The sequence below is a fragment of the Narcine bancroftii genome, chromosome 2 (assembly GCF_036971445.1).
Source record: "Narcine bancroftii isolate sNarBan1 chromosome 2, sNarBan1.hap1, whole genome shotgun sequence".
In the NCBI taxonomy this organism is placed as follows: Eukaryota; Metazoa; Chordata; class Chondrichthyes; order Torpediniformes; family Narcinidae; genus Narcine; species Narcine bancroftii.
In genome coordinates, this window is record NC_091470.1 from 179513032 (window position 1) to 179531380 (window position 18349).

General features: G+C 51.0%; 2 protein-coding genes across 3 annotated transcripts in view; both read right to left on the reverse strand.

Annotated features, from left to right (window-relative positions):
• rps5 (ribosomal protein S5) overlaps positions 1 to 18349 on the reverse strand; it is a 335501-nt gene that overhangs the window by 185493 nt on the left and 131659 nt on the right. The window lies entirely within an intron of this gene.
• The window catches only part of gtf2h4 (general transcription factor IIH, polypeptide 4), a 56634-nt gene continuing 41128 nt past the window's right edge, over positions 2844 to 18349 (reverse strand). For both annotated transcript variants that reach the window (XM_069919342.1, XM_069919343.1), the window contains exons 7-14: positions 16653 to 16761; positions 15279 to 15347; positions 9266 to 9349; positions 8133 to 8265; positions 6936 to 7066; positions 6267 to 6314; positions 3949 to 4027; positions 2844 to 3250 (exon numbers count right to left, since the gene is read on the reverse strand). In XM_069919342.1, the coding sequence (XP_069775443.1) occupies positions 3081 to 3250; positions 3949 to 4027; positions 6267 to 6314; positions 6936 to 7066; positions 8133 to 8265; positions 9266 to 9349; positions 15279 to 15347; positions 16653 to 16761 (823 nt within the window). In that variant the 3' untranslated portion in view covers positions 2844 to 3080. The remainder of the gene's footprint in view (positions 3251 to 3948; positions 4028 to 6266; positions 6315 to 6935; positions 7067 to 8132; positions 8266 to 9265; positions 9350 to 15278; positions 15348 to 16652; positions 16762 to 18349) is intronic.

The window sequence follows — 18349 nt, forward strand, 5'->3', positions numbered from 1 at the left end:
ATCCATTCTCCCACTCCCCTGCCTTTTCCCCATAACATTTGATGTGCCAATCAATCTCTGCCTTAAATACACCCAGCAACCCACCCTTCCATGGTGGCAGAGGTTCTCTGGCGAAAGAAATTCCCCTGCATCTGTGTTTTAAATGAGTGCCCTTCAATCCTGAAGTTGTGGCCTCTTGTTCTCTACTCCCCAACCACTGGGAAACAACTTCCATAATGTCTACTCTGTCCATACCTTTTAGCGTTCAAAATGCTGCCTTGAGGCCTCCTGTCGCTCTTCCATACTCCCAACAAGTACAGTCCAAGAACTGTCAGACGTACCCCGTACGCTAACCCCACACATTATGGAGCATATTAAACACTACCAGAGGTCAGGATCTAGCCCAGGTCTCGAGCTGAGTTACTGTCTTGGGGGGCTGAACCTTATCTCTTCCCACCGGCTGCCTTCATCCTTTTAGTGTGACACCCCCCCCCCCCATTTGCTTGCTCTGCACTCTCCATAACCAGCCTGGTGAGTTACAGGGACTGCATTAACCCAATTTGGTGTTGATTTAGTTAAATGGAAAGAGATTGCAGTGGGCGGCCGTACAGGATTTGGGAATTGCTTGTGGGAGAATTGCAAAAGGTGGGTTTGCAGGTGCAGCTGTCGAGAAGTCAAATGGAACATTGGCCCTTGTTGCTGGAGTGATGCAATTTAGGAGCAGGGAGGTTCTGGTGCAACTGGACAAGGTCCTGGTGAGGCCACATCTGGAGAACTGCATGCGGGTCTGGTCTCCGTACTCGAGGAAGGACAGACTGATTTTAGAGGAGGTTCAGGTTGATTCCAGGGATTGGGGGAGAGTTAACCTGTGAGGAGAGATTGAGGCAACTGGGACTGTGATCGCTGGGATTTAGATGAACGAGAAGGGATCTTTTAGAAAAATACAAAATGATGAAAGCAAGGAAAAGATAGAGGTCGGTCAGTTGTTCCATTTGGTGAGGGGAGACCAGAACTAGGGGACACAGCCTCAAGATCCAGGGGAATAGGCTTAGGATGGGGATGAGGAGAAACTGCTTTTCCCAGAGGATGAGGAATCTGTGGAATTTGCTGCCTGTTGAAGCAGTGGAGGTGATCTCAGTAAATAGATTTAAGACCAGGTTGGGTAGATTTTTACATGGTGGGGGAATTAAGGGATATAGGGAAAATGGAAGTGAGTGGAGATGAGCCCATCAGATCAGTCGTGATCTCATTGAATGGTGGAGCAGGGCTTGACGGGCCAAATGGCCAACTCCTGTTCCTAGTTCTCTGACAATCTGAGCACCCAGATGATGGTGGGCGTGTGGAGTGAGCTGCCTGGAGAAGTGGTCACAGCGGGACGCAGGCCATCGGGATGAGCTCGGGGAGATAACTCAGTCGATGCAAATGTGTTGGACCAAAGAGCCCGTCTCTATGCTCTCTGACGAGAAGGTCTGACCTGACGTGCGGCTGAAGGGGTTGGTCAGCTGTGGGAAAGGTTGGCAACAATTCCCAAAAAGATGTTACAGGGTAAAGTCGACATGGCTTTAAATCCTGTGTGGCTGGTTCTTCATCATGGATACCCAAGGGGGAAACTGGTGTCCATACAGAAGGCTTTTGATAAAGATATCTCATTCTATCCTGTGGCTCTGCATGGCCAATTAAACTGGAATGCCAGTGGAAAAAGGGCTACTGACCTCACCCCCCCCCCCCCCCAACACCCTTCCTGTTGATCTACCCTACCCTCGCGCTTGGTGCTGGGGGAGTCTCCAATTTATTCCAGGTCATCGACTCTCCAGGTGAGAGTCATCAAGTTTATTGTCACCCGATTGCACAAGTACAACCCAACGAAACAGAGTTCTCCGGTCCTCGGCGCAAAACGTGCGGACACACAACCAGGCATAACACACACAGACAAACCATACACATGCAAGACAAGTATTCATGTATACAAACACACAAAGAAATACTGTTTAGTAAATATGAGAGTCTCAGAGGGTCAGTGTGAGCAGTTACTTTGGTCGTTCAGCGTTCCCACTGCCCGTGGGAAGAAACTGTTCCTCAGCCTGGTGAAGCTGGCTCTGATCCTCTATCTCTTCCCCAACAGGAGCAGCTGTGTGCAGGGTGGAAGGGGTCCTCAACAATTTTGCACGCTCTCTTCAGGCAATTATCCCGGTAGATTAGGGGATGGGAGGGAGACCCCAATGATCCTCTCTGCCGCTTACGGTCCTGTGGATTGACCTCTGATCCATTTCCCTGCAGTGATCGTACCCACACTGTGATGCAGCCGGACAGATCACTGTTGATAGAGGCTCCTGTAGAAGGTTGACGTGATGGTGGCCGGTAGCCTTGCCCACTTCATTTTTCCCAGAAAGTGCAGCTGCTGTTGCACCTTCCTGACAAGTGAGATGTTGAGGGTCCACGATCGGTCACTAGTTAAATGAACTCAGAGGAACTTGCTCTCTCCACTCTCTCCACTACAGAGCTGTTGATGTGTAAGGAAGGGTGGTCGTTCCTGGTCCTCCTGAATTCCATGATCATCTCCTTTGCCTCGTCCATGTTGAGACTTGGGCTGTTCCTCCCGCACCATTTCTTGAGATTTTCCACCCCTCCTCTGCAGCACGACTTCTCGTTGCTGTTGAGGCCGCTGACTCAGAGGGAATGTGAGGCACCCCCCTTATATCCCACCCCAAAACCCTCACTCTGAACCTGCCTCTAATGTGGGGAACAGTTCCTCCAGTCTATCCTCTCCCCACCCCTCAATTTTGTAGAGCACAGCCACGTTCCCCCTCGATCCCCTGTGCTCCCAGGAAAACAGACCCAGCCTCTCGGAATAATACAGTTTGCAGTAAAGGTTTCTCGTCTTTTATTACAAAAATTTGAAGTGCACAGAAATGCCTCACTGGGGTGACTCCGGGTGGAGTGGCGGGAGGGGTTTTGCACATTCTTTCCCCAACCCCCTCCCCTGTGTTAATTTTGCCTGGGGCTCTGGCCAGTTGCCCTGCAGTGTTGGGGGACTCGGATTGCTGGTACCTCACCAGCAGACTGGGCCCACCTCCAATCAGGGTGGAATTATTCCCCTTTACTCAGCTGTGTTTCTGCCTCTTCCAGAAGCGCCTCACGTCCGGGTGCCCTCCCGGAGTCACCACCATCAGCCTCTTCGGGGGGTTCTCCCACACCAGCACGCCTAGATCCCGCGCATAGTCTCGCAGCAGCTCAAAGTCCACCTGCGAGAGGAACTGGTTGTACAGCACGCCTGTGGGGGGAGGAGGGGGGGAAGGGGGAGGATATGGGTCGGGGGTGGGAGAGGAGGGGATGGGGAAGAGGGACGGGGGGGAAGGCAGAGAGAATGGGGAGAGGTAAGAGATCAGAGGAGGGGAGGGGTTGGAGGATGGGGATGAGGGGTGAGAATGGGAAAGGGGGGAGAGAAGCGGAGGATGGAGTGGAGAGTAGAGAGCGGGGGGGGGCGAGTAATATGGGAAACAAATAGTAAAATTATTAGTCCAACCTGTTACAGTAGTCCCACTGCCTCTCCCTGAACTTGTCTCACTTGTACTGTGTATGGGATGCCCAACTGGTCTGCTTGCCAAATAACCTTTGCTGCTGCACTGACCCTAACCTTGATCTCTCCACAACCAGCAGAGGTCGGTCGAGGGAGCCTGCTGGGTGCCCAGCTCGGACAGGAACCCCCTCCATCCACCACGGATGTTGAATATGAGCCCCATTCCCCTCCCTGTGGTACTTTATTCCACTCTCCCACCCACCCAGACAGCGTCTGTGCTGACCAAAATGTCCCAGCCACACCAATCCCTCCTGCCGTCATTCAGCCCAAATCCCCCTCAGCCCATCCTATCCTCATTCCTGCTGCCCTGAGCATTGCAAACTCCCCTGCATCAACCACCTCCTGTGGCAGCTTAGGGGTAGGTGGGGGAATAGGGTGGGCTACGCACTCACCTTCGGTGAATCGCAGGCGGTCCCTTTCCATCTCCCAGAGTCGGATCTGGTCGGTGATGGTTGGAGGCAGCACTGGGTTCTGGCGGGGGTGTGGGGGGGAGGGGAGAAGAGAGAGAAAGAGAGTGTGTTAGAGCACTGGACGGGCATATCGCTGCTGCCCTGTTTCCCACTGCCCGCTCCTTGTTTGACTGGAGGCCTGAACACTGAGACAGATGTATTGCTGCTGCTGTTTCCCGCTGCCTGCTCCTTGTTTGACTGAAGGCCTGAGCACTGAGACGGATGTATCGCTGCTGCTCTGTTTCCCGCTGCCTGCTCCTTGTTTGTCCGGAAGTACCAGCAGTGAGGCGAGACTGATGTTCCTCTGCTGTCTCTTGCTTTCTCCTTTGCCTAACTCTATGGGCTTGTGACAATCTTCTGCCAATGTTGCTTCGCTTTTGTGGGCCCAGAAGGAACTGTTTTTATTCCGAATGTACTTTGATATAACTAATTGAGATGTCCCTGGTGCAAGTTCGATTTGTGTTTTTGGAACTTTTGAGCTCCATATGACCTTGAAGGTTAAATTCAATGTGGTCATGACATTCAGCATCAAATGTTACCACTTTTGAACCTCCTTGGACATTTCTAGAGTGCTCCAGATTGATTTGTACGGTCAAATATTAGATCACATGACATTAAAAGGAACCTTAAACCTGGGACGCTGGCATCTGCATATTGTATTTGTGTGTTTGACAATGAACTCTCATTCAAGTGGCTGGCTCTCCTCATATCCCTGGTCCTGTCCTTCTCCCAGCCACCGACCGGAAGGCAGGTTATTCCCAGTTGGAACTAAGAAAAAACACACAAAAATGCTGGAGGAACTCAGGAGGTAAAGATATATTACCGATGTTTCGGGACCGAGCCCTTCCTCAAGACATGGGTAAAGAATCAGAAAAAGGCAGGAAAGGTTAACATGGAGACAGAGCCGGTCGGGGGAGGGGTCCAGACCAACAGAAGGTGTTAATTGGATATGATGAGATTTTGCCTGAGTGAAAGGAGACAGGGGGAAAAGGGCGAGAGAGAGAGAGAGTGGGGGAAGGCGACGGGGGCGGGGTTTAGCAAAAGCCAGATGTTAATGCCGTTCGGTTGGAGGGTGTAAAGATGGAAGATGAGATGTTCCTCCGCTTTGCGGGCAGTCTCAATCTGGCCGTGCACAAGACCATGGACAGGCACATTTGTGAGGGAATTGGGGACGGGGAATTGAAATAAGTGGCCATTGGGAGATCCACACTGTTGTGGTGGGCAGAGCCGAGATGCTCAGTGAGGTGGTCTCCCCGGTCTCCGATGTAGAGCAGACCATTGTCTGTCTACATTCTGACGACTTCCTGTTTTTTTGGGTCACACCTTGGAGAAGGGCTCAGGCGCGAAATGTCGGTAAATGCCTTTATCTCCTACGGATGCTGCGAGACCGGCTAGTTCCCTCCGGTGTGTCTCTGTATTTTTACTACAATCACCGCACCGGCAGACGTTCAGGTTTCAAGTGGAATTTTGGCTGCTGTACTGCCCCTGACCTCCGGGTGGTGGTCTTGCGCCACACGGGAGAAGAAATAAGCCACTCAGTCCATTGAGTCTGCCCCACCATTCAATCGCGAGCTGATCCACTGCACGGCCTTCTCTCCCATAACCTCCCATAATTGCCAATCTTTGCCTTAACTACACCCAATGGCCCGGCCTCCTGTGGCAACAAATCCCACAGGTTCACCACTCTCTGGCTGAATGGACAGACATGGAGGCTGGACTGTTACACGATCTTCCTTCATGTGGTAATCCTCGACTCTGTACATGTGTTTGAATGTTAGAGATAACCCATTACACCCTTCCTTCCTGTTCTCCCTCCCTCCCCCATCCCCTCTCTTTCCCTTAGCATTCACAGAGCCACCCCCCTCCCCCTGTTCGCTGCTGTGCTCTTCTTCCCTATTACCTCCTGTCTGTGGTGCCGTGCTCCTCTTCCCCACTATTTTGTCCGAGCACCTGCTCATCAGTTGAGGAAGGGCTCAAGCCCGAAACGCTGGTTATGTATCTTCTCGGACCTGCTGAGTTTCTCCAGCGCTGTGGTTTTGCCACAGAGGAGCCCTCCTGTTTTAGGGTAACATCACCTTCCGGTCATCATGAGCGAACCTGCAGGGCATGTCCTCCGGCAGAGGGGGGCATCGTTGAGTGACGGTGGCCCCCACCCCTGAGGGGGGAGCCGGGGTGTACCTAAGATACCTACAGTGGCACCAACCAGGCCGGCAGCACCCGCCGCTGGGAGGGAGGGGAGACACCTGCTGCCATTGACTTACCTCCTTCAGCATCACCGGGTGGGCTCTGGTCCGCAGGAAGTGGATGATCTGCAGGAAGGAACAGAGCAGAGAGATGAGGCGGGGTGCGGGGGAGGTGGTTGTTGGGGAAGGGGCCTTCTGGCGTGCCAGGGTTTGGGGAAATTGTTGTGACGGAGTTGGGTAGAACTGTCGTGCCGGGGTTGGGTATAACCATCATGACTGGGTTCAGTTGAACTGCCGTGACAGGGTTTGGGGAGAACTGTCGTGACTGGGTTGGGTACAACTGTCACCGTGCCAGGGTTGGGCAAGGTAACTGTTGTGCAGGGGTTGGGTAGAACCGTCATGTCGGGGTTGGGTAGAACTGCTGTGCCAGGGTTTGGGGAGAACTGTTGTGACTGGGTTGGGTACAACTGTCACCGTGCCAGGGTTGAGCAGGGGAACCAGATCTGGGCACCGTTATTGGGCTACTGGTCTGACTTGCTGTATGTCTGGTCATTGTGTGGTCACTGTCTGGCGATCAGCACCGACATAGTGTGTGTGAGGGGCGCGTACGGGGAGGGTGCAGAGGACAGGCGGACCGTGGAACGTGCTCCCACCTGCTCTGCAGTGATCCCGTTAGCGATGGATTGTGTGTGAGAGGAGGGACGCTTACGGGGATGAGGACAGACGGACCCCGGGACGCGCTCCCACCTGCTCTGCAGTTATTCCGTTGGCGATGGACTGCTGCACACTCTCACGAGTGAGCTGAGCCACCAGCAGGTTCGGGAAGCGGTAAAGCATCTCGGAGAACAAGGCAATGAGGGCCAGCTGGAGCTCGGAATCTGAAACGGGGAGTGATATGCAGTCCTCAATGGTATGCAGACCTCAGCGGTGCGCACACCTCATCCATACACAGACCTCTGCGACACACAGGCCGCAGCAACATGCAGAAATCAGACTACACTAATACTCAGCCCTCAGACCACAGTAACGACGCCACGCAAACCATAAATCACACGGTCACCGCCTAGACAGCATGCAACCAGTCAAGGGACATGGCAGAACCACCCTAGTCAACCAAAGAAAGAGGAGGGAGGGAGGGAGACAGAGAAAGGGAGGTGGGAGACAGGAAGAGGGAGATGGAAGGAGGGAGACAGAGGGAGAGGAGAGAGGGAGGGAGAGGGAAGAGGAGATGGTGGTGGGAGACAGAAGGAGGGAGGAGGAGACGGAGGGAGGGAGGGGGAGGTGGGAGATAGAGGGAATAGTGAGGGAGAGGAGGAGACAGGAAGATGTCCACCTGAAGGTAGTGGAACAAAGGATGGTCGAGTGGTCTGGTCGGTAGAACCCAATGCATGGGGCAACAGTTAATAAGTTGCATTATCTCACACATCAGACCATGTGGGCTGAGCTGGTAACACAGTCCTGTTCACAGGATGATGTGATGAGAAAGACAGTGTAATAGGACAGCAGTTACATAGACTGTATAATCTCATGCACTGGATGGTATAAAGGTGTGCAGTTGAGAGTGTAATCTTGCTGTGCCTGTGGACTGCATAATCCTATTCGCAGGATGGTATTAATTTTGTGGACTACATAATACTATACGCAGGATGGTATTGATTTTGTGGACTGTATAATCCTATACCCAGGATGGTATTGATTTTGTGGACTGTATAATCCTATGCGCAGGATGGTATTGATTTTGTGGACTGTATAATGCTATACGCGCTGGTGTTAAATTTCTGCACAGTACATCCTAGTGAAAAATACAATTTGAATGGGCGATAAAATTCTACATGCAGGACTATGTTGTTTCTGTGGACGGTATAATCCGATACACAGGACAGAAAATGCAACACTGAGGCAGGTACAACTGTGAACTGGAGGCTTCCCAAACACGACCCCTACCTGTGTAGGCGTAGATCCTGTAGTTGGTCTCCACGACAACATAACCCTGGCGGTGAATGTCCACTACACTACTGGACACCCCCAGCGCCAGGTTGATGGCCAGTCGCGTGGGGTAGAACCTGCGGGACTTGCGCTGTGGGAAATGGGGGGGTGGAGGAGAGGGGGCAGGGGGTGGAGGGGGAAAGGGGGAAGGAGGTTGGAGGGGAGGGTGAGCAGAAGGGGTGGAGGGGAGGGCAAGGGGAAATGGGGTGGAGGGGGCAAGGGTTAAGGAGGGGAGGATGAGGGGTAAGGGGTGAAGGGGAAGGGTGGAAGGCAAGGAGGGAAGGAGGGGTGAGGGGGGCGAGGGGGAAAGTGGGGTGGAAAGAGGTAGAGAGGTGGGCAATGGGGGTGGAGGGGAAGGGGTAGAGGGGTGTGCGAAGGGAAGGAGGGGCAAGGAGGAAGGGGTGGAGGGGAGGGTGGGGGGAAGGAGGGGTGAGGGGGAAGGAGGGGCAAGGGGAAAAGAGGTGGAGGGGAGGGCAAGAGGTAGAGGGGTGGGGAGGAGAGTGAGGGAGGTGAAAAGAGGGAGGGGAGGGGGAGAAAGAAGGAGTGGGGAAAGGGAAAAATGGATCACAAAGAGGGAAGGGGAAAAGAGGGTGGGAAAAGGAGGGGAAAAAGAGTGGAGGGTAAGTGGGGAAAGAGGGAGGGGAAGAGGGGAGATAAATTTTGTCAACTTTGAGCTTCATGATCAGAACACATGGTCAATTTTAAATTATTTTAAATTTAGACGTACAGCACAGTAACAGGCCATTCTGGCCCACGAGCCCATGCCGCCCAATTAACCAAACCCTGTATCTTTTGAATGGTGGGAGGAAACCGGTGCCCCCGGGGAATCCCACACAGACAGGGGAAGAATGTACAAACCCCTTACAGACAGCGCCAGATTTAAACTCCAGCGCCCATCACCGACACTGTCCCAGTAATTACATCCTATCGGTGTCCCTCCTCACCCCCCCCCACCATATCCAGTGCCCCCCCTCTCCCGCAGCGTTCCTCACCCCCACACACCCCACTTCCCTCTCACCCCTGGTGTTGCCTTCACACCCCAACAGTCAGTGTTTCTTCCCCCCCACCCGCCCTAGCCCTGCGGTCCTCACCTTTCTCTGGAAGACGAGTCCGAACTCCCTGAGGTGCTGCAAGAAGGTGAGAAGGGAGTCACTCATCCCTTCCACGGAGTAATCCTGCGGAGGACAGGAAGGGACAGGTGTAACGCAGACGAGGCATTGAGATGAAAGTTCAAAGTTCACAGTCATTGTCAGAGTAAATCTGGGGCATCACATACAACCCTGAGATTCTTTTTCCTTCAGGATTTCTACTTGTCAGTAAAAAACTGTACTCCAGAAGAGATACGTATGGAAAACAGAGAAATGTAAACAAACTGACTGCAATACAGAAAAAAAACTATAATTAATGTGGAAAGTAAGAGTCCTTAAATGATTGAGTTTGTCATTGAAAAGTCTGATTGTGGAGGGGGAACAGCTGTTCCTGAACCTGGTGGTACGAGTCTTGTGACCCCGATACCTCTTTCCTGATGGCAGCAGCGAAAACAGAGCGTGTGCCGGGTGGCAGGGGTCCTTGACGATCATTGCAGCCCTCCGAAGGCAGCATCCCCTGTGGATGTTCTCGATGGTGGGGAGGGTTTTGCCTGGGCTGTGTCCACGACCTTTTGCAGGGCTTTACGCTCGGGTGGGGGGGGGGGGGGGGGGAGGGGAGAATTGGTGTCTCCGTACCAGGCCGCAATGCAGCCGGTCAGCACACTTTCCACTGCGCATCTATAAGTTTGCCAGGGTGTCCGATGCTTGAGTTTCGGATAGCAGGGGTTTCATTGTACGAGGATCACTGCGTGACCTGCTGAGTTGCTTTAGCACTTCTGTGGACTGAACTACAATTGACAGCATCTGCAGACTCCCCTGGTTAACTGACTCAGAGGAGTTCAGGTCTCACAGGTGGAAATCATCATAAAAAGTGGAGCAGGTGACAGCCATTCAGCCCGTCGAGCCTGCTCTGCCACGTAATAAGATTATGGCTGATCTGGCTATGGACTGGCTCCACTTACTCGGCTATTCCCTGTAATCCTCAATTCTCCTATGGTACAAAACACAACCTGTGTCTGCATAAATTGGGCAGCATGTTTAGCTAGCGACCTGGGTTCGAATCCCATGCTGTCGGTAAGGAGTTTGTACGTTGTTCTTCCTGTGTCTATGTGGGTTTCCCCCTGGAGCTCTGGTTTCCTCCCACCGTATGAAAAATACCGGGGGTTGTAGATTAATTGGACAGCATGGGTTCGTGGGCTGAAAGGTGAGCCCATGTTTAGAGTATTGTGTGCAGTTCTGGTCTCCAAATTATAGGAAGGATATAAATAAGGTTGAGAGGGTGCAAAGAAGGATTATAAAAATGTTGCCTGGATTGCAGTATCTAGAATATGGAGAAAGATTGAGTAGACTCGGTCTTTATTCACTGGAGTGTAGGTTGAGAGGGGGTTTGATATTTAAAATTATGAAGGGAATAGACAAGAGTAGATGTGAATAGGCTCTTTCCCCTGAGGGTGGGAAAGATTGGAACAAGGGGTCATAAGTTAAGGGTTAGGAGGCAAAACTTTAGAAGTAATGTAAGAGGATGCTTCTTCACTCAGAGAGTGGTGGCTGAGTGGAATGACCTTCCGGAAGAGGTAGTTGCGGCAGGGTCAATTCTGTCATTTAAGAGGAGGTTGGATGAGTACACGGATGTGAGGGGGTTGGAGGGCTATGGGCAAGGGAGTGGGTAAGTGGAACTAGTGGAGTTTCACGTAAATCGGTGCGGACTAGAAGGGCCGATATGACCTGTTTCCGTACAGTAAATTGTTATAAGGCTACCGTGTCTAAATTTAAATTTAAGTAATCAGTGACGCAGCCTTGTTTCCATTCCCGACTTCATGGGGAGAACTGACCGCAGCAGCAAGTTGAGGTCAAGGGACTCACACCAGGCCGTGGGCTGCTCAAGGGAACCAGGATTCGAGAGGGTGCTGAGGGCAAGAGGGGGTGTCCTGAAGGGGCTTAAGGCACTGAGGGCATCCTGATCATGTCGGAGGTTCGGATCTGGAGCTCGGGTGGCCGATGGATTGAACAACTGCAGAGGCTGCGGGAGCGCTGGAGGTGAATCCAAGGACACTCGGTGATTTTCTTTTGCTTTTTTTTCTCTGACTGTCATAGGTGCTGGGCAATGCTCATGGCAAATCTGTGTTTGCTAAAGGCAACTTCATGTAATATAACATTTCTGTTTTATTACATGACAATAAATAGTATCTAAACTCATCTAATTCCCTCAGACCCAGTCACGACTCTGTCCTCAATGAGGGGTCAGCAGTGGGGAGGGTCAAGAACTTAAAATTCCTGGGTGTCAACATCTCCGACGATCTGTCTTGGGGCCTCCTGGTCAATCCAATCACAAAGAAGGCTCGCCAGCGACTATACTTCGTGAGAAGTGAGGAGATTTGTTATGTCACCGAACACTCTCCAACATTTCTTCAGGAGAGCATTCTGTCTGGTTGCATCTCTGCCTGGTACGGAGGTGCCAACTCTCAGGACAAGAATAAACTCCAGAGGGTTGTTAACTCGGCCTGTGACATCACGGGCACCAGACTCCACTCCATCGAGGACATCTACACGAGGCGGCATCTTAAGAAACCAGCCTCTATCCTCAAGGACCCCCACCACCCAGGCCATGCCTTCTTCACTCTTGACAAGTAAAATAGATGGGGGAGAGCCAGTGGATGTGGTGTACCTGGACTTCCAAAAGGCCTTCGATAAGGTCCCGCATAAACGACTGGCTTCCAAAATCAAGGCTCATTGGATTGGGGGCAAAGTATTGTGGATTGAGAACTGGCTGGCAGGTAGAAGACAGAGAGTTGGGATAAATGGCTCGTTTTCTGAGTGGCAGGCGGTGACCAGTGGGGTGCCACAGGGATCTGTACTGGGACCCCAGCTGTTCACAATTTACATTAATGATCTAGATGAGGGGATTGGATGTAATATCTCCAAATCTGCAGATGACACTAAGCTAGGAGGGGTTGTGTGCACGGAAGAGGGGGTCAGGAAGCTCCAGTGTGATTTGGATAAATTGAGGGACTGGGCAGATACATGGCAAATGCACTACAATGTGGATAAATGTGAGGTTATCCACTTTGGTAATACAAACCGGAGGGCAGATTACTATTTGAATGGCAATAGATTAAGAGATGGGGAAGTGCAGAGAGACCTAGGGGTATTTGTATATCAGTCTCTGAAGGCGAGCATGCAGGCGGTTAAAAAGGCAAATGGTATGTTGGCCTTCATATCAAGAGGGTTTGAGTATAGGAACAAGGATACCTTACTGCAGCTGTACAGGGCCTTGGTGAGACCCCACCTGGAGTATTGTGTGCAGTTTTGGTCACCTTATCTAAGGAAGGATGTTCTTGCAATGGAGGGAGTGCAGAGGCGATTCACCAGGCTGATACCTGGAATGGCAGGAATGACTTATGAGGAAAGATTGCGCAAATTGGGATTGTACTCGCTGGAGTTTAGAAGATTGAGAGGGGATCTCATAGAGACATAGAAAATTCTGGCAGGACTGGACAGAATGGATGCAGATGGGATGTTTCCAATGATGGGAAAATCCAGAACCCGGGGCCATGGTTTGCGGATAATAGGCAAACCATTTAGGACCGAGATGAGGAGGAATTTCTTTACCCAGAGGGTGGTGAATCTGTGGAATTCATTGCCACAGAGGGCAGTAGAGGCAGGTTCATTAAATATATTTAAGAGGGAATTAGATATATTTCTTCAGTATAAGGGAATTAGATATATTTCTTCAGTATAAGGTTACGGAGAGAAGACGGGGTACTGAACTTTAAGATCAGCCACGATCTCGTTGAATGGCGGAGCAGGCTCGAAGGGTCGAATTACCTACTCCTGCTATGTCTATGTCTACCATCGGGGAAAAGGTCCAGGAGCCTGAAGACAAGCACCCAGCAGCACAAGGACGGCTTCTTCCCCCCACCATCAGATTCCTGAACGGACAATGAACCGAAGACACGACCACACTTTGACTTTTTCCTTTTATTGAACTATTTTTGTTTATTTGGAAAGGTGGTTAATATAAATGATTGCACTGTGATGCTGCCACAAAACGATGAATTCCATGGCAATGAATCCTGTTTCTGATCAGTGCCTGCCCGCCCACACGTCCCGGTGATGTGCAGACTGAGCCCTCCGCAGTCCGGCAGCAATTGGCTGCGCGCTGCCAGGTAGCAGATGGCTGACCACAGGTTGTGTTCGGGGATCAAGCTCGCCATGTTCGTCATTAGACCGGCTCTCTGGGAGTAATTAGAGGGACAGGAGTCCTCGGGGCTGACTGGGCAGTCTCTGATGTTGATAGCAGATGCCTGGCTTGCGCTATAGAGACATCAGTGCAGCCAGCGCTCAATCCCACCATAAGGAGGCATTAGTGAGCCATCCAAACAGGCCTTTCAGCCCAACACATGCATGATAGCAACACTACCTAGCAAAGCTAATCCCGTTTGCCTGTGTTTGGCCCTCCACATCTTTACAATGTAGGCACATAAGAAATAGGAGCAGGAGTTGGCCATTTGGTCCATCAAGCCCTGCTCTGCCATTCAATGTTATCATGGCTGATCTGATGATGGGCTCATCTCCACCCTCCTGCCTTTTCCCCATATCCCTTAATTCCCCCTCTACGTAAAAATCTACCCAACCTTGTCTTAAATATATTTACTGGGGTCGCCTCCACTGCTTCAACGGGCAGCGAATTCCACAAATCCCCACCCTCTGGGAAAAGCAGTTCCTCCTCATCTCGGTCCTAAATCTACTCCCTTGAATCTTCAGGTGAAGCCCCCTAGTTCTGGTCTCCCCCCCACCCCCCCCCCCCACCAATGAGAACAAGTTACCCACCTATACCTTATCCATAATTTTATATGTTTCAATAAGACCCCCTCTCACTCTTCCAAATTCCAGGAGGTATAGTCCCAGACGACTCAAATCTCTCCTCATAGGCCAACCCCCTCATCTCTGGAATCAACCTGGTGAACCTCCTCTGCACCGCCTTCAAAGCCAGTCCATTCTCCCTCCAGTAAGGAGACCAGAACTGCACGCAGGACTCCAGATGTAGCCTCACTGCGACCTTGTACAGTTGCGGCTTAAATTCAATCCCTCCAGCAATGAAGGCCAACCTTGGGTCAGCACGGTTGGCAATTAGTGTAGTGCTTTCACCGCGCCAACGACTGGGACCTGGGGTTCGAATCCCGTGCTGTCTGTAAGGTATTGGTACGTTCTCCCTGTGTCCATGTGGGTTTTCCCGGGGGCTCCGGTTTCCTCCCACTATTCAAAACGTACGGGGGAGAGGTGTAGGTTAATTGAGTGTAAATTGGGCGACACGGTCTCGTGGGACAAAATAGCCTGTTACCTCGCTGTATATCAAAAAAATTTTTAAATTTCATTTGCCTTTGATAGCCTGCTACACCGACATATATCGTGAACAGTTGTGGGCCCAGCACTGATCCCTGTGGCACTCACTCGCCACCCAAAAAAACACCCCATGTACCCCAACTCACTGCTTTCTATTGGTTAACTAATTCTCTATCCATGCTAATACATCACCCCCAACTCTGCATCCTTCTGTATAAATTTTTTACACGGCACCTTATCGAACGCCCTCTGGAAATCCGATAAACCACGTCCATCTGCTCCCCTCTCTACCGTGCTCATTTTAACCTCAATGAACTCCAGTATGTTCATCAAACAGGACCTCCCTTTGCTGAATCCTTGCTGCCCGATCTTCCCTAAATGCTGGAGGAACTCAGCTGGTCTTTTCAGCGTCCACCCCAACCCCCATTCCTCCCCACTCCATACCCTCACCCTGTCTCCTCGACCCCACCCACCCCACAACCCCGTCCCACCTTCCACCCCACACACCCTCTCGCCACACCTCCCTGTCTCCTCTTCCTCTTCCCTATCTTTTCCCTCTGCCCCCCTGCTTCCACCCCACTGAAGCCCAGTCATCACCCCCCCTCCCCCATCCCCCTGGGGGGTTGGGGTGAGGCTGATTCCAGAAAGTTCCACCACTTGACGAATCTCCTACCTTGCCGAGGGTTGAGAAGCTGAGCTGGAAGACGAAGGACAGTATCTCCACGAGGTCCATTTTTCTGGACTAGAGGAAAGAGGCAGAAATGTGAGTCCTGTCATAGAACTGGAACCAGGCTGTTCGGCCCAACGTGGTTCCGTTATTCAATGTGCACATCTAAGCTCCATAACTTATATTTGACCCTTACCCCATCCAATCCATCCACCTCTGACAGCTTGTTCCACCACCTTCTGTGTGACAGAATTGCCCCCCAGGATGGGAGCTGCTTCGCTGAGCACCTTGGCTCTGTCTGCCGCAATAGCGTGGATCTCCTGGTGAACGCCCATTCCCTCGCTGACACGTCTCTCCACAGTCTCATCTGCTGCCAGACTGAAACCACCCACAAATTGGAGGAGCAACACTTCGTCTCCAGACCGGATAACGTTAACGTCGACCCCTCCCAAGAGGGTGCTGAGGGCAAGAAGGGCTCCCCAAGGCAGTTTCATGTAATATTATATATTCTGTACCGTTACTTGAAAATAAAGGAATGGGGAATCTAAATCCATGCCCCTCTTGATTTGCATCAAGGAAATCGGCCCACCTTAGAGCTAGCAGACCCCTGAACCTTCCCATTCCACCCTGACTGTAAACTACTCCTAAACCAAAGATCAACCTGCACTGTTCTAGCATCACATTTCTTTCCAACAACTGCAACTAGGGCTATTTATCTACCCTTTTATACATTATCATATATACCCATGTAAAAGTCGATACTGTGTAAAAGTCAGCCCACCTACTTTGGGCCCGAAAATCTGGTAATTAAGTCTCTCACCTAGGCCCCGGCCGCCAGCCCATCCGAGCTTCCGACTCTCCAACCACGCACTCTTGCCTTGGCTCCGGCCACTGCCCATCTGAGCTCCCGACTATCCAACCACACACTCTTGCCTTGGCTGCGGCTGTCCGAGCTCCTGAAGCCCTAACTGCAGACTCTCACCTTGGCCCCAGCCGCCGGCCCATCTGAGCTCCTGATTCCCCAACCGCGGACTGACTCGCCTTGGCTCTGGCCGTCCGAGCTCCTGAAGCCCTGACTGCAGACTCTCACCTAGGCCCCGGCTGCCGGCCCATCCGAGCTCCTGACCGATGCAGATACTCACCGCTGTCAAAGGTAGTATCCACGTAATAGTTAACGCCATAAATTTAACTCAGTCAAAAAAAACAGGATTTTTATATGAGTATATATGATATACTTTTGTGTGGTAAATGTATACATTATTGTTGCATTTTATGCATCTTTGTAACTAATGAAAAGAATCAGAGTCATTTGTGCAATGTACTCATGTGTATGTATGACAATAATCTCTTGTTTGGCAGTCCTCTGCCTCCATCTCTCACCTCAGCTGTTTGGAGATACTGCAGCATAAAGTACCAGAGCTGGGAGGAAGTGTCAAGGAGCAGGAACTGGAACCCGGCTGATGTGATGCATGGAGCGTCCGTCCCTTCACTGTCAGAGAGAGAATGAAGCCAAACGTCAGAATCAGGGAGACCTGTTTGAGAAGGAGAAGGACAGAAGGACAGAGATGATGGCGGACCAGCCAGGGGCCCTGTGGCTGAACACAAAGGGTGGCGGGGCTGTTGGCGACTCGAAGCCAAGGAACCCACGCGGGCTTCTGGCGACTGCGGTCAAGGGACCAGGTTGCAGACTGCTGGAGACTGGCTTGAAACTGGCTGAAGGGGTACCAGGTGCGAGAGGGCACTGGAGGCTTCCTGATCGTGCCGGAGGTTTGGATTTGGAGCTCGGGCGGCCGACGGATCAAACAGGAATCTGTGCGGTTACAGGAGCACTGGAGACGAATCCACGAATACTCGTTGACTCGGGGTGGGGTGGGTGGGGGGGGAAGAGCTTCTCTTAGCCTGGCGCCAGACAATATTTTTTTATGCTTTATTTAAAATTTTATAAGAACCTACTTCTTTAAAACATCTCAAACATAAATCTGAAGAATTTAAATTATATTTCTTTAATTTCTGAGGAGTTTTGATGCAAAAAATTATAATGAACTAATCTATATCGAACATTAATAATCTTAGACAATTTTTACTTATGGTGAGTCCTTGCCCGCCTTACTCTCGACTAAAGGGAATTTTGTGAAATATTACATTTTCTGATTTTTTACATGACAGTAAAAGAATCTTGAATCTTATTCTCATCAGTGTGTCACGAATTTGTTGTTTTGCGACAGAAGTATTGTGCAGAACAATGTGCAAAAATTGCAGTTCCGTAAATACAAGATTTTAACTAATAAATAACTAGTGCAAATAAAGAGAAAAAGTGAGGCGTGTCCGTGGTTCATTGTCTGTTCGGGAATCTGATGGTGGAGGGGAAGAAGTTGGGTGTTTGTCTTCAGGCTCCTGTACCTCCTTCCCGACGGTAGCAGTGAGAAGAGGGCATGGCCTAGGCAGTCCTTGAGGGTAGATCACAGGTGCTCTCCTGGTTACGATGGTCCGACCCAATGTTGCAAAGTTATGATGGTTCGAATCCGTACTTTCAAATTCCAATTTGTTCCCGCGCTTGTGATTTGCAGTACGCTACTCTCTCGTGACTCAGGGAATGGCAGCATCATGCGGGAGTATCCTACAGCACACTCTCGTGACGCTGACTCAACCACGCCCAGTGTGCTTTCAGCTGTGTACTTCAATAGTTTTTTCAGTGTGGAATCAAAGAAATCAAAATTTAATTATAAAAATTGTATTCTTTTTCAACATGATTTTTTTCGACTTAAAATGGGTTTGCTAGAACGTAACCCCATTGTAAGTTGAGGAGCACCTGTATACAGAACTAGGGATCAGTGGGTGGGTAACACTCTAACCTGAAAGCATACAGTCAGCGTGATGCTGTCACAGTGTCAGCAATCCGGGTTCGAATTAGGCTCTATCAGTAAGGAGTTTGTACATTCTCCCCATGACTTGTGTTGGTTCTCCCCAGGTGCTCCGGTTTGCTCCCACTCTACAAATGTACAGGGGTTGTAGGTTAATTCAGGGGAGCATGACCCAGACCTCCTCAAGGGCTCAGTACGAAGAAGCCTCATCAGCGG